At 41.2% G+C, this 13,530-nt stretch overlaps 1 protein-coding gene across 2 annotated transcripts in view; it reads right to left on the bottom strand.

Annotated features, from left to right (window-relative positions):
* The window catches only part of septin2 (septin 2), a 117,383-nt gene that overhangs the window by 43,446 nt on the left and 60,407 nt on the right, over positions 1–13,530 (bottom strand). For both annotated transcript variants that reach the window (XM_072255802.1, XM_072255801.1), the window contains exons 5-6: positions 5,613–5,736; positions 4,404–4,538 (exon numbers count right to left, since the gene is read on the bottom strand). In XM_072255802.1, the coding sequence (XP_072111903.1) occupies positions 4,404–4,538; positions 5,613–5,736 (259 nt within the window). The remainder of the gene's footprint in view (positions 1–4,403; positions 4,539–5,612; positions 5,737–13,530) is intronic.

Genomic DNA, 13,530 nt, shown 5'->3' with positions numbered 1-13,530 from the left:
ATTCTGGTAGTAATTCTTTTAGGATCTTCTCAGTGTTCATGTGGCACAGTGCCCAGAACTGAATACAGTATTCTACTTACAGCCAAAGCAAGCACTATTTTGTCAAAGTACAAAAACAAGGTTGTGTTTATGTGACTATTTATAGGGCTCAGGGTGACCTTATCAACCTTCCACCCAGCTGCTAACACTTGTGCACAATTATATCAGGTTTTCTTTCGCTGCACCCTCATTATACCCAATGTTTGTTTTCCATGAGACCACCATCTCTTTCATTCCATGGTTTCAAATTTACTGATATTATACTTTATCAAATTGTTTTTCATTCCTATCATTATTGAAATACAAAATTAGTTAAAAACAATTTGCATTAATATTCCTTGTAAAATTCAGACTTAGATAAATGAGTTATTTTGTCTCTGATAATAGATTCCAGCAGGTTCCAAACTGAGAGATTGAATTGACTAACCAAGAGTTTCTGGGATTATCCTTGTTTTGTTTTGCTGTCTTCCAGACCTTCAACAGAAGGTGCTCTCATCTAGTCCTGTTTATTTAATTTATCCTAAGCTCTACCAGTTCTTCTAGTGTCTCTATCAATTTTAAGCAGAGAGTATGTCAGTGATTTCTTTTTAATACAATTTTTCTATCATCTTCCTTGGTATAGACAAGTACAAGCCTAATACCTGTCATGTCCTCTGCCTCTGTGTTATATCATTTCTTTGGGACCAACACACCTCTTCATGCTATCTTTTATTTATATGCCTTAAAAACTTATTTTCCTATGTTGGTTCTCACCACTCCTTGCCCTCATTTCTCTTTTTTGCTTCATCCTGCTCTTTGTTACCACCAGCTTTGACAACCCTACTTTTCCTACTAGTGGGATTACAGCTAGATTATAACTGAACAATCCACTCTGTACAGCTAGATACCACACCAAAGCTATGATTGCATTCGATAGGGCACAGAGAAGATTCACCAGGATGAAGCATTTCAGTTATGAGGGACACAGAACAGGCAGGGTTTATTTACTTTACAATGGAGAAGAATGAGGGATTATGAGGGCTGTAGTAGATAGGGAGAGAACTTATCTTTAGGGTAAACTTTTCCCCCTACAGCAGAGATAAATAAAAGATAAAGGACTTAATTTTATAGTAAGGGGACATTTACAGTGGATTTAAGGAAGAACATTCTAATCAGAGGGTGGTTGAAATCTGGAACAGTACATGACTGCATGGTAGGCAAGAACATGGGCTGAAGGGCATTTTTATTGCTGTATGACTCAAAAAGGCCACCCACAATTTGGCCTGCCAATCTCAGATTTCTGTTTATTCCAGGCAAACCTACTTTCAACTCAATTTGCATACTGCAATTACACTTTTTAAAACACTCTAGATATCTTTGAAAAATAATTTTAAAAAACAGTCTATAACACTAAATGCCCCACTGTCACTTACTCCGTTGTCTTCCTAATTCCCCAGTGCCAAGTACTTATTACACTGTAAACACGCTGATAAGTCTTGTACAATTAAAAAAAATTCCCTGCATTCTCTATTCTGACAGAATAGGGGAAATGATTTCAACCATTTTAATGCAGGCTAGAACATCAACTAACTTATAGACATAATATAAGGTAGATGGTATTCTATCCGACATTATAATGGTTCAAATCATTCCCCTATCATTCCTGTTTTCTGCATACTTATTTCTTTCTATCCTTCCCAGCAGCTGGTAACTTATAAAAAATATATACATCAAGAACTGGAGGGTGAACTGCCTGAATAACTATTGATCTATGGTACTCATCTATTGTAATGAAGTGAGGTTGGTTATGGCTGGAGTTAACTTCTGCCTGAGCAAGGCCTACCGCCCCAACAGGTTTACAGCATATCCAATCTAACTGGCTCTCCACTAGGTTTTGGAGCACCAAAAACACTAGGCTGCTGTCTATCAATTACAGCTCCATCATCCCCTCATTGAGGCTCTGTACCTCCTCCGCAACTGTATCCTTGACTTTCTCATCAGGAGACCACAGTCAATACAGGTCAGTGATAAATAACATCTTCTCACTGACATCAACAGAGGTGCACCTCAAGGATGTGTGCTCAACCCACTGCACTACTCATGACTGTGTGGCTAAGTACAGCTCAAGCGCCATCTACAAATTCACAGATGACCCCACAGTTGTAGCAAAAACCTCAGATGGTGACGAGGCAGCATACAGGAGTGAGAGATTAGCTAGTTGAGCTGTGTCAGAACAACTCTGTACTCATCATTAAGATCAAGGAATTGTTGTGGACTTCAGGAAGGGAAGTTGGAAAAATGCGCATCAATCCTCACTAAGGCATCGGCGATGGTAAGGGTGAACACCTTCAATATCCTGGGTGTCAGCATCTGAGGTTCTGCCCTGAGTCTAACACATTAATGAAATCATTAAGAATGCATGCGAGCAACTATGTCATTAGGAGTTTGAGGATATTCAACATGCCAATAAAGACACGAGGAAATTTCTACAGATATACAGGGAGAGCACCCTGACTGGGTGCATCACAGCCTGAAGAGACTGCAGAGGGTTGTAGACTCAGTCTGCTCCTTCATGGGCACAAGCCTCCCCATCAGAGGACACTGCAAGGCAGCAGTATGCACCTTTGAGGACCCTCACCATCCAGGACATGCCCTCTTCTCCTTAATACCATTACAGGAGCCTGCAGACCCACATTCAACAATTCAGAAATAGCTTCTTCCCTCCATCATCAGATTTTTGAATGGTCCATGAACATTACCTTATTATTCTTCTTTTTTGCACTTTTATTTTGTAATTTATAGTAATTTAATGTCTTTGCAATTGTGCCACAATTAGTCATATATATCAGTGATAATAAATTGGACCCTGATGTCATCCTTATTGACTCTGGTCATATTGATTCTGTTCTTGATCAAACATATCCTCCATCTCCACCAGTGCATATTTTTTCTTAATCAATGCTGCTGCAATCCCTGGCTTTCTTTTGCATTTCAAATCCAATTGTACCATTTTGAGTCAGGTCTCTTACCATCACATCATTATCCTTTGTGGCTATTTATGCTAGAAATTCACCAATCTTATTTATCATGAGTTTTAAATACACAGATGCGAAATTTTCAAACCTCTTTGCCTCCTGGGGAGATTCAATTTAACATTTTAGTGGCATGCCACATTGCATCCATTTTGGATATTATTTTCTCCACCCAGCATTATCCCCATGCCAAATGAGTTTAATTGTCCTCCAGCAAAAAAAGATAAGATATTTGTTGAGGTGCAGCCTGTACAGCTCAAACAGCGCCCCCCGAAGCAGTCCAAATATCTTGGAAATTTGAGACCCCTCCCCGCACCCTCTCTTCATCTGCAAAATCATCTCTACAACTATTCTATTACTGGTTCCAACTGCCAGCAAGTACAAGTTTGTAAATTCCAAGGTTATGGTTTTAACAACTTTCCTAGTTCTGTAAATTCTATTTATCTAGAGGACTTATAATTTCTTCTTAGATCACTGGAGGAAATCTCTACTCAATCTCAACTTCTGTTTACATTCCCCTTCAGAATTTGCTGCAGGCATCGTTAAAACTACCAAAGGCTTTGAGGAGAACAGGAGCACAACACAATTTCCATAACCACAGAAATGTCCCTCCCCCTACTTAACATTATAGAACAGTCCTGACTCCTGTTATCATCCCATCTCCACCTTACACAGCCAGGTTATCTGTATGTTATTATTTAGCCTGACTACATTCCCCAGAGGAACATATTTCTCATCTGCATTCAAACGGAACACCAGTTAGATACATTATGGAGATTCCTGTACTAACTGACCAATTTACTTTGACTATTTAATGGCCACACATTCGCTCTATATCTGCACAATCTTAAAGCATTAGATGAAAACCTGTGAACCATCCTGTCCACATAACTGCCTAACAAATGCACTGTAGCAATGTGCGGCAAAGTTACTTCTAAAAGGCAGACCTTCACTTTGTCCAGTGAACTCCACAGCTTTGTCTTCGTTTTGTCCACTTGAGATCACAGCACTTTCAAATATCCAGTTTTATAGTTTAGGTTCCCCCTGGCCAAGTGGTTACGGCGTTTGTCTAGTTATCTCAAGGTCGCTAGTTCGAGTCTCAGCTGTGGCAGCATGTTTGTGCCCTTGAGCAAGGCACTTAATCACACATTGCTCTAGTCTGTGCGAGGAGTGGCACCCCACACAGACTTCCAATCTGCGCCTTGTAAGGCATGAAAATGCCTGACGCAGGCCTCTCATGGTCTGAGTCTGAGTTGACGTTCCCCCCAAACAATAGCTTTAATTATTCACAATGCCACAATTCATTTCTCTTCAGTACTTCAGAAACTGTCCTAAATCTATAATTAAGCTTACCCATGGCCAAAAGGTGAGATGAAATAAAAGCAGCAGTGGACCCGGTTATCAACAATATGACGTCTGTTCAATCCACTTTCATCATGTAGATAGCGTTCAAACTGCTCATCGACATAAGAAATAATTGTCTTAAAGCTGAGAAAGAGAAAAATCAATCAACATACCAGTCTGGTACACATGTAAAATCTTAGCCCAAATGCAACAGACAGCTAGTAAATTTGTAGAGTATCACACTATTTCTTAAGAGCAATGTGCCAAGCAGAGAGCAGAGGTGGTGTCAAATAATTTCTACACCCGGAATCCTCAAATTATTAACAGACATAACCCTTGATCACTGCAGTGTCTTCAATTGCCAGTGCAACCAAAACCTAGCTACCCAGGAAGGAAGGCAAACATGCCAACGAGTACAGAATTTAGACAAAATAAAATACACTAATATACACGAAAGTTACAAGATGTATAGAACACCGAAAAAAATAAAACAGTAAAATGTGTTCTAACTAAATTTCTAACCACATTCTGTCCACTTCCTTAAAATTTTGGTGTGATAACCTCTGCAAGAGCAGTTGTACATTATCGGTCTAAGACTCTTCAGTCCAATCGATTCATCTCTTCTGTTATATCAGCATGACACTGCAGTCAGCTGGAGACAGGGCACAGATAAAACAAAACAGGGACACAGCATACAATGTGCAACTGCTGCTTCCGGGGGGCGGGGGGGGGTGGAAAAGAAGAAATCAGAAGCCTTCTCCCTCAATCCAATTTGAGTGATACTGTATACTTTAAATAACTGGTTAACAGTATATTCTGCATTAATGAAATTAAGACAGAGACATTTTCTACTAGGTTTAAATAACTATAGCTGTCTTCTGATATTTCTTCCAACATATTGGATCTGCTGCATCAATAGGCTGTAGAAAATTAAAATCCAATGTATTAAAGGACTCTATCATTACATTTCACTTGTCATTTAAACGGGCCATATCTGAACAGGCAGATGTGATAAATACAAGGATGCAATTAAAGATGAGATCATTCAAGATGTACCATTTTCAGAATAGCTGATGGTCCTGCAAAATCATGACATGTAACACAGCTATATTAAAAAGAAACACTACAATTTAAAACTTAAACCAGCAATATTTGTTGAAACTGGGGTGCAAACCCATTCCAACTAAATTTTATTATTGTAATTTACCAATAGCTTACCAGTCCTGACTATTTATGGCATCTCCATATCCTGGTGTGTCAACCACCGTCAGACGCAGCTTTACTCCACGCTCTTCAATCTCTACAGTAGAAGCCTCAATTTGGACAGTTCTTTCAATTTTCTCTGAAATAAAGACAAGTACTTTCAAATAAGGCAGGAGTTTCATTTGCAACATAATTTGGGGTTTAATCACATAATTAATATTCACTCCAAAGTATTTCAGATTTAGCTTTACTAAAACTATGTAATCTGAAACTTGGAAAGTTTATAGTCATACAGCAAGGGAAAAGGCTTTTGGCCCATTTGTTGTATGCAATAAAAATGCCAATCCAAGCTAGACCTTTTGCCTGAGTTTGCCCAAATTCTTCTAAACCTTTCCTATCCATATACTTGCCTGTCATTTAAAAGTTGTTATACCGCCGACCTCAACCACTTTCTAAGGCAACTCATTTCATATACACTTTGCCCTCTATGTAAATAAAAAAGTTACCCCTCAGGTTCCCATTAAATTTTTAATCCCCCCCCCCCCCCCACTAACAATGGGAAGAATGAATCCTCCCATCATGGCCCATTGTAATTTTATACCCCACACAAGACCAACGTTTAGTCGCCCAACCTTTCCCTATAACTCAGTCCCTACAGTTCTGGCAACATCCTTTTAAGTTTGTATCTACACTCTTTCCAACTTAATAACATTTCCTATAACAAGGTGACCAAAAGTGAGCACAATACTCCAAGTATCACCAGTAACTTGTACAACTGCAACATAACCTCCCAGTTTCTATATACAATGCCCTTTGATGGCCATGGTGCCAAAGTTTCCTTTATTACTGTCTACCTGTGACTCCACTTTCAGAGAAACGCGTCAGTTTTACAACACTCCAAGGTCCTATCATTTATTGTAATAGGGATACAAAAAACCTGTATTTAGGTTTTTACCAAACATCTTCAATGATATTTGTTCCAAGTGACAATTTCTTTCTTCCTTCTCCTTTAAGTAGTTATGGGTTGCTGCTTAGTTCAGTACCTCCCTGAACTTTCATAATCGTCATCAGTAACCATGCAGAATACTCTGACCACATCCATTTTTTGTACAGAGCACCTCACCTGGAGGTGCCCTCCATTGGCTGGAGAACACATCTCACCTCTCCCTCATACATGCTGCATGAAATCCAGCAAAGGAGCCAACTCCCTAAGTGCACAAAGCCTGATCCACCTGCAATAGCCTGTACATTGTACAAGATTCAGAAATATTCCCAGTTGTAGCTGTACTGTTTTTTTTAAGAAAAAGGGCCTCTCCCACCTTTTCAGTACTGCAGGTCATGACTCAAATGTATAGAGTACCTGTTGAGATATTATGAAGACTTCTGCCTTCATTTCAGGCAGAAAGTTCAAAACCCCACTCCCTTCTGGGTGAAAATGAACCTTCGCTTCCCTTCTAATATTTCTGGCAATTATTTTAAATATTATGCCCATGAACTTTGTTCCCTCTCCAAAAGGAAATTGGTCCTTTCCAAATACTCCAAGTTCTTAAATTTGTACACCCCAGTTAAACCATTCCCGCATTTTCTCTTCTGCAAAGGAAATCTCAGTTTACTCAATCTTGGATCATAGAGACCCTTCTTCAGTTTTGACAACAACAGTAATCTTCTTATCATAGAGTACAGCATAGCACTGGACAGGCCATTCAACTCATGATGTTGTACTAATTGATAAGACCATAAGACCACGAGACATAGGAGCAGAATCATGGCTGACCCTTTTTCCTTCTCCTCCTCAACCCCAGTTCCCGGCCTTCTCCCCGTAACCTTTGATGCCATGTTCAATCAAGAACCTATCAATCGGGCCGGCTGGTGGCGCAACGACATCAGCACTGGACCTGGGAGCGGAGGTTCCCGGGTTCGAAACTAGTCGGGTCCGCCCCCAAGTACGCTTTCCATCCGTGCCGGGTTGAGTGTCACGATCACAACTCGACCTCGTAAAATAAAGGGAAAATACTGCGAAAATGTCTGTGTGAGGAGCAGCGCGCCACACAATCTCTCTCTCTCGCTCCACACCTTGTAAAAAGCCATGAAAAAGACATCATCACAGACGCACGCACGGACACACAGGCACAGACGCGCACGCACAGAGTCGCACGCGTGCAGGCACACACAAAAAAAACTATCAATCTCTGCCTTAAATACACCCAATGACTTGGCCTCCACAGGTGCATGTGGCAACAAATTACACAAATTCACCACCCTTTTTGAAAGTGCGGCCCTCTATCCCGAGGCTGTACCCTCTTGTCCTACACTCTCCCACCATGGGAAACATCCTTTCCACATCTACTCTGTCTAGGCCTTTCAACATTCGAAAGGTTTCAATGAGATCCCCTCTCAACCTTCTGAATCCCAGCGAATATAGACCCAGAGCCAAACGCTCCTCGTATGATTACCCTTTCATTCCTGGAATCATCCTTGTGAACCTCCCCTGGACCCTCTCCAATGCCAGTACAACTTTTCTAAGATGAGGGGCCCATAACTGTTCATAATACTCAAGGTGAGGCCTCACCAGTGCCTTATAAAGCCTCAGTATCACCTCCTTGCTTTTGTATTCTAGACCTCTTGAAAGGAATGCTAAAGTGGCATTTACCTTCCTCACCACTGACTAAACCTGCAAGTTAACCTTTAAGGTGTTCTGCACGAGGACTTCCAAGTCCCTATGCATCTCAGGTTTTTCTCCCCACTTAGAAAATAGTCTGCACATTTATTTCTACTACCAAAGTGCATGATCATGCATTTTCCAACATTGTATTTCATTTGCCACTTTCTTGCCCATTGTCCTAATCTCTCAAACTCCTTCTGCAGCCTACCTGTTTCCTCAACACTGCCTGCCCCCCTACCAACCTTTGTATCATCTGCAAACTTGGCCACAAAGCCATCTATTCCATCATCTAAATCATTGATATACTGCATAAAAAGAAGTGGTCCCAACACCGACCTGCAGAACAACTCTAGTCACTGGCAGCCAACCAGAAAAGGATCCTTTTATTCTCACTCACTGCCTTCTACCAATTAGCCAATGCTCTAACCACGTTAGTAACTTTCCTGTAATAATATGGGCTCTTAACTTGGTAAGCAGCCTTGTGTGTGGCACCTTGTCAAAGGCCTACTGAAAGTCCAATTATACAACATCCACTGCATCCTACTTGTAATCTCCTCAAATTCTAACAGGTTCGTCAGGCAGGATTTTCCCTGAAGGAAACCATGCTGACTTTGTCCTATCTTGTCCTGTGTCATCAAGTACTCCATCACCTCATCCTTGACAATTGACTCCAACATCTTCCCAACCACTGAGGTCAGGGAAACTGGTCTATAATTTCCTTTCTGCTGCCTTCCTCCTTTCTTAAAGACTGGAGTGACCTTTGCAATTTTCCAGTCCTCTGGCACTACGATTTTTGAAAGATCATTTCTAACGCCACCACAATCTCTAATGTTACCCCTTTCAGAACCCTAGGGTGAAGTTCATCTGGTCCGGGTGACTTATGTATCTTTAGGTCTTACAGCTTTTTGAGTACCTTCTCTCTTGTAATAGTAACTGCACCCACTTCTCTTTCTTCACGTACTACAAAACCTGGCACACTGCTAGTGTTTTCCACAGTGAAGACTGATGCAATATACTCATTTAGTTCATCTGCCATCTCCTTGTCCCCCATTATTATTTTTCCTGCCTCATTTTCCTATATCCACTCATCTCTTATTTTTTTTACTATCTACTTTGATATTATTTGCTAGCTTGCTTTCATATTTCATCTTTTCCCTTCTACTGCTTTTTTTTGTTGCTCTGTAGGTTTTTAAAAATTTCCCAAACCTCTATCTTCCCACTAATTTTTGCTTTGCTGTAAGCCCTTTCTTTTGCTTTTACAGTGCTTTGACTTCCTTTGTCAGCCACAGTTGTACTATATTCCCATTTGAGTCTTTCTTCATTATTGGAATACATGTCATGCACCTTCCTCATTTTTCACTGAAATGCACGCCATTGCTGCTCTGCTGATATCCCTGCCAGCAGCTCCTTCGAATTTACTTCAGTCAACTCCTCTCGTACCACTGTAATTTCCCTTACTCCACTGATATACTGCTACATCAGACTTTACTTTCTCCCCATCAAATTTCAAGTTGAACTGAATCATATTGCGATCACTGGTTCCTAAGGGTTCTTTTACCTTAAGCTCCCTCGTCACCTCCAGTTCATTACATAACCCCCAATCCAGTATAGCTAGTAGGCTCAAAAGACAAACTGCTCTAAAAAAACCAACTCTTAGGCATTCAACAAAGTCAGTCTTAAGATCCATTACAAACTTGATTTTCCCAATTGACCTGCATGTTAAAATCTCCCATGACTTCTGTAAAATTGCCCTTTTAACTCACCTTTTCTATTTCCTGTTATAATCTGTGGTCCACCTCCCAGTCACTGTTGGGAGGCCTGCATATAACTGCCATCAACGTCCTTTTACTCTTGCAGTTTCTTAATTCAACCCACAAGGATTCAACATCTTTTGATTCTACGTCACATCTTTCTGCTGATTTGATGCCATTCCTTACCAGCAGAGCCACACCATCCCCTCTGCCTACCTTCCTATCCCTCCGATATAACATGTAACCTTGGACATTGAGCTCCCAACTACAATTTCCTTCAGCCATGATTCAGTGATAGCCACAACATCATATCTGGCAACCTGTAATAGTGCAACAAGATCAACCACCTTATTTCTTATACTACATGTATTTAGATACAACACACTGAGTACCGTATTTGCTATCCTTTCTGATTCCGCATCCTTAATGTTTTGATACTCAACCTGTTGGCTGCAACTAAGTCCCATCACCTGCCTGCCCTTCCTGACAGTCTGACTGCACGATATCTTTACTTTTTTTTTTAAACCATCTGTCTTATCCTGAGAACAACAGGAATTCTGCAGATGCTGGAAATTCAAGCAACACAGATAAAAGTTGCTGGTGAACGCAGCAGGCCAGGCAGTATCTCTAAGAAGAGGTGCAGTCGACGTTTCAAGCCGAGACCCTTCGTCAGGACTAACTGAAGGAAGAGTGAGTAAGGGATTTGAAAGTTGGAGCCTGAGTCCCTTCACTCCGATTTCCACACCCCTGCGAAATTAGTTTAAACCCTCCCCAACAGCTCTAACAAGGCTGTCCACGAGAATAATGATCCCCCTTGGGTTCAGGTACAACCTATCACTTTTGAACAGGTCATACCTTCCCCAGAAGAGATCCCAACTTGAAGCCCTGACCCCTGCACCTGCTTCTCAGCCATGCATTTATCTGTCAAATCATCCTGTTTCTACCCTCACTGGCATGTGGCACAGGCAGCAATCCAGAAATGAATACTCGGGAGGTCCTGCTTCTCAACTTTCCACCTAGCTCTCTAAACTCTCTTTTCAGAACCTCATTGCTTTTCCTTCCTATGTCATTGGCACCAATATGTACCAAGATATCTGGCTGATTCCGCCCCCCTCTCCAACAACCTGAGACATCTGTGACCCTGGCACCTAGGAGACAACATACCATCTAGGTGCCCCGTTCACGTAGCCAGAACCTCCTGTCTGTTCCCCTCACTATTGAGTCCCCCTATCACCACCGCTCTCTTCCCTCTTTCCCTTCAGCCTCACGGACCCATGCTCAGTGCCTATAACATGGGCACCAAGGCATTCTCCCGGGAGGTCATCCTCCAAAAAGGTATCCAAAGCAGTATATTTTCTTTTGAGGGGAATGCCACAGGGGTGTTTGCTCTATCTGCCTATTTCCATTTCTCCTGACAGTCCACCCAGCTACTTGTCTCCTACAACTTCGGGGTGACTACTTCCCTATAACTTTGATCAACTATCTCTTCATTCTCCCGTACAAGCCAAAGGTCCTCCAGTTACTGCTCCAGATTCCTAACACGGTCTTCAAGGAACTGCAGCTGGATGCACTTCACACAGATGTAGATCCCTGGGAGACTCTGGCTCTCCCAGTTCTGCAACATCCGGCACAAAGAACATACCACAGCCATTTAAATGGTACAGTAAAAGAGGAACAAAAGATAAAAAGGAAACCTTAACAGATGCTTTAAATAGAGCCGACACCTCTTCTGAGATGAAGCCAATTTTGAGCCAAAGCCTGTCATTTCTACTCTCGCCACTGGCCTACTCCTGACAATGGCCACTCTGTTTATCCCTTCTGTACCTTTATTTAGTTTGTAGAGCTCTTGACGCCGCTGATAGACCCCATACAATCAGCAAAGGTCTGCAAAGCTCTCTTTTTAAAAAATCGCTGCCAACCTACGAGAAACACCTCTTCTTTGTTGAGCTCTGTTGACACCGCTGATAGACTCCCATAATGAATGTTTTCCACATACAGTGGTGCTAGAAAGTTTGTGAACACAGTAGAATTGTCTATTTCTGCACAAATATGACCTAAAATGTGATCAGATCTTCATGCAAGTCCTAAAGCTAGATAGTAAACCAATTAAATAAACAACACTTGTTCATTGAAATATTATAAGTATTAATTGAGAAAAGTATGTGAACCTCTGGGGTAATGCCTTCTATAAAAGCTATTTGGAGTAACATGTTCCAATCAATGAGATGAGATTGGAGGTGTGGGTTGTAGAGGTGCCCTGCCCTCTTAAAAAAAAGATACAAAGTTAGGTTACTGACGGCGCCTGCTCTTCTTAAGAAAGATCAATTTGTGTGCACCATGCTTCAACCAAAACAACTTTTAGAGATACATGAAGCTGGAAAAGGCAACCAAAGCATTTTTAAAGACCCACGTATTCATCAGTCCACAGTGAGAAAAATGGTCTATAAATGGAAGAAACTCAGTACTGTTGCTACTGTCCCTAGGAGTGGGTGTCCTGAAAAGATCACACTGAGCACAATGTGCAATGCTGAAGGAGGTGAAAAAGAATCCAAGAGCAACAGAAAAAGACCTGCAGAAATCTCTAGAACTTGCTAAGAACTCTGTTCTTGTGTCTACTGTAAGAAATACACTGAACAATACACATGGTGTTCATGGAAACACACCACCGAGGAAACCACTGATCTGCAAAAATATCATTGCTGCACGTCAAGTTTGCAAAAGACCACCTGGATGTACCATGATGCTTCTGGGACAATATGCTGTGGACAGATGAGATAAAGGTTGATTTTTTTTTGGCAGAAATACACATCACTATGTTTGGAGGGAAAAAGACACTGCACACCACACCAAATCCTCATCCCAACTGTGAGGCATGGTAGAAGGAGCATTATGGTTTGGGGCTGCTTTGCTGCCTCAGGGCCTGGGCAGCTTCCAGTCGTTGAGGGAACAATGAATTCAAAATTGTATCAAGACATTTTACAGGAGAACGTCAGGACAGCAGTCCGTCACCTGAAGCTTAATAGGTTAAATAACGCAAAAAGGAAATGATCCAAAAGACAAGAGTAAATCAACAACAGTATGACTTAAAAAGAAGAAAATGTGTGTTTTCGAATGGCCGAGTCAAAGTCCTGACCTTAATGCTATAGAAATGTTGTGGAAGGACCTGAAGCAAGCATTCCTGCAAGGAAGCTCACTAACATATCAGAGTTGAAGCAGTTTTGTAAGAAAGAATGGTCTAAAATTCCTCTGATTCAATGTGCAGGACTCATCAGTTACCAGAAACGTTTGGTTGAAGTCATTGCTGTACAAGGTGGTCTCACCAGTTACTGAAAGCAAAGGTTCACACTCTTTCCAACAAATACATGTAATATTGGATCATTTTTCTCAATAAATAAATGAAGTATAATGTTTTTGTGTTATTTATTTAATTGGGTTCTCTTTATCTAGTTTTAGGACTTGTGTGAAGATCTGATCACATTTTAGGTCCTATTTATGCAGAAATAGAGAAAATTCTACAGGG

The sequence above is a fragment of the Mobula birostris genome, chromosome 4, assembly GCF_030028105.1.
Source record: "Mobula birostris isolate sMobBir1 chromosome 4, sMobBir1.hap1, whole genome shotgun sequence".
Lineage (NCBI taxonomy): Eukaryota > Metazoa > Chordata > Chondrichthyes > Myliobatiformes > Myliobatidae > Mobula > Mobula birostris.
Note: the sequence above shows the minus strand (reverse complement) of the source record. Positions and strands in the feature narration are given on the sequence as shown.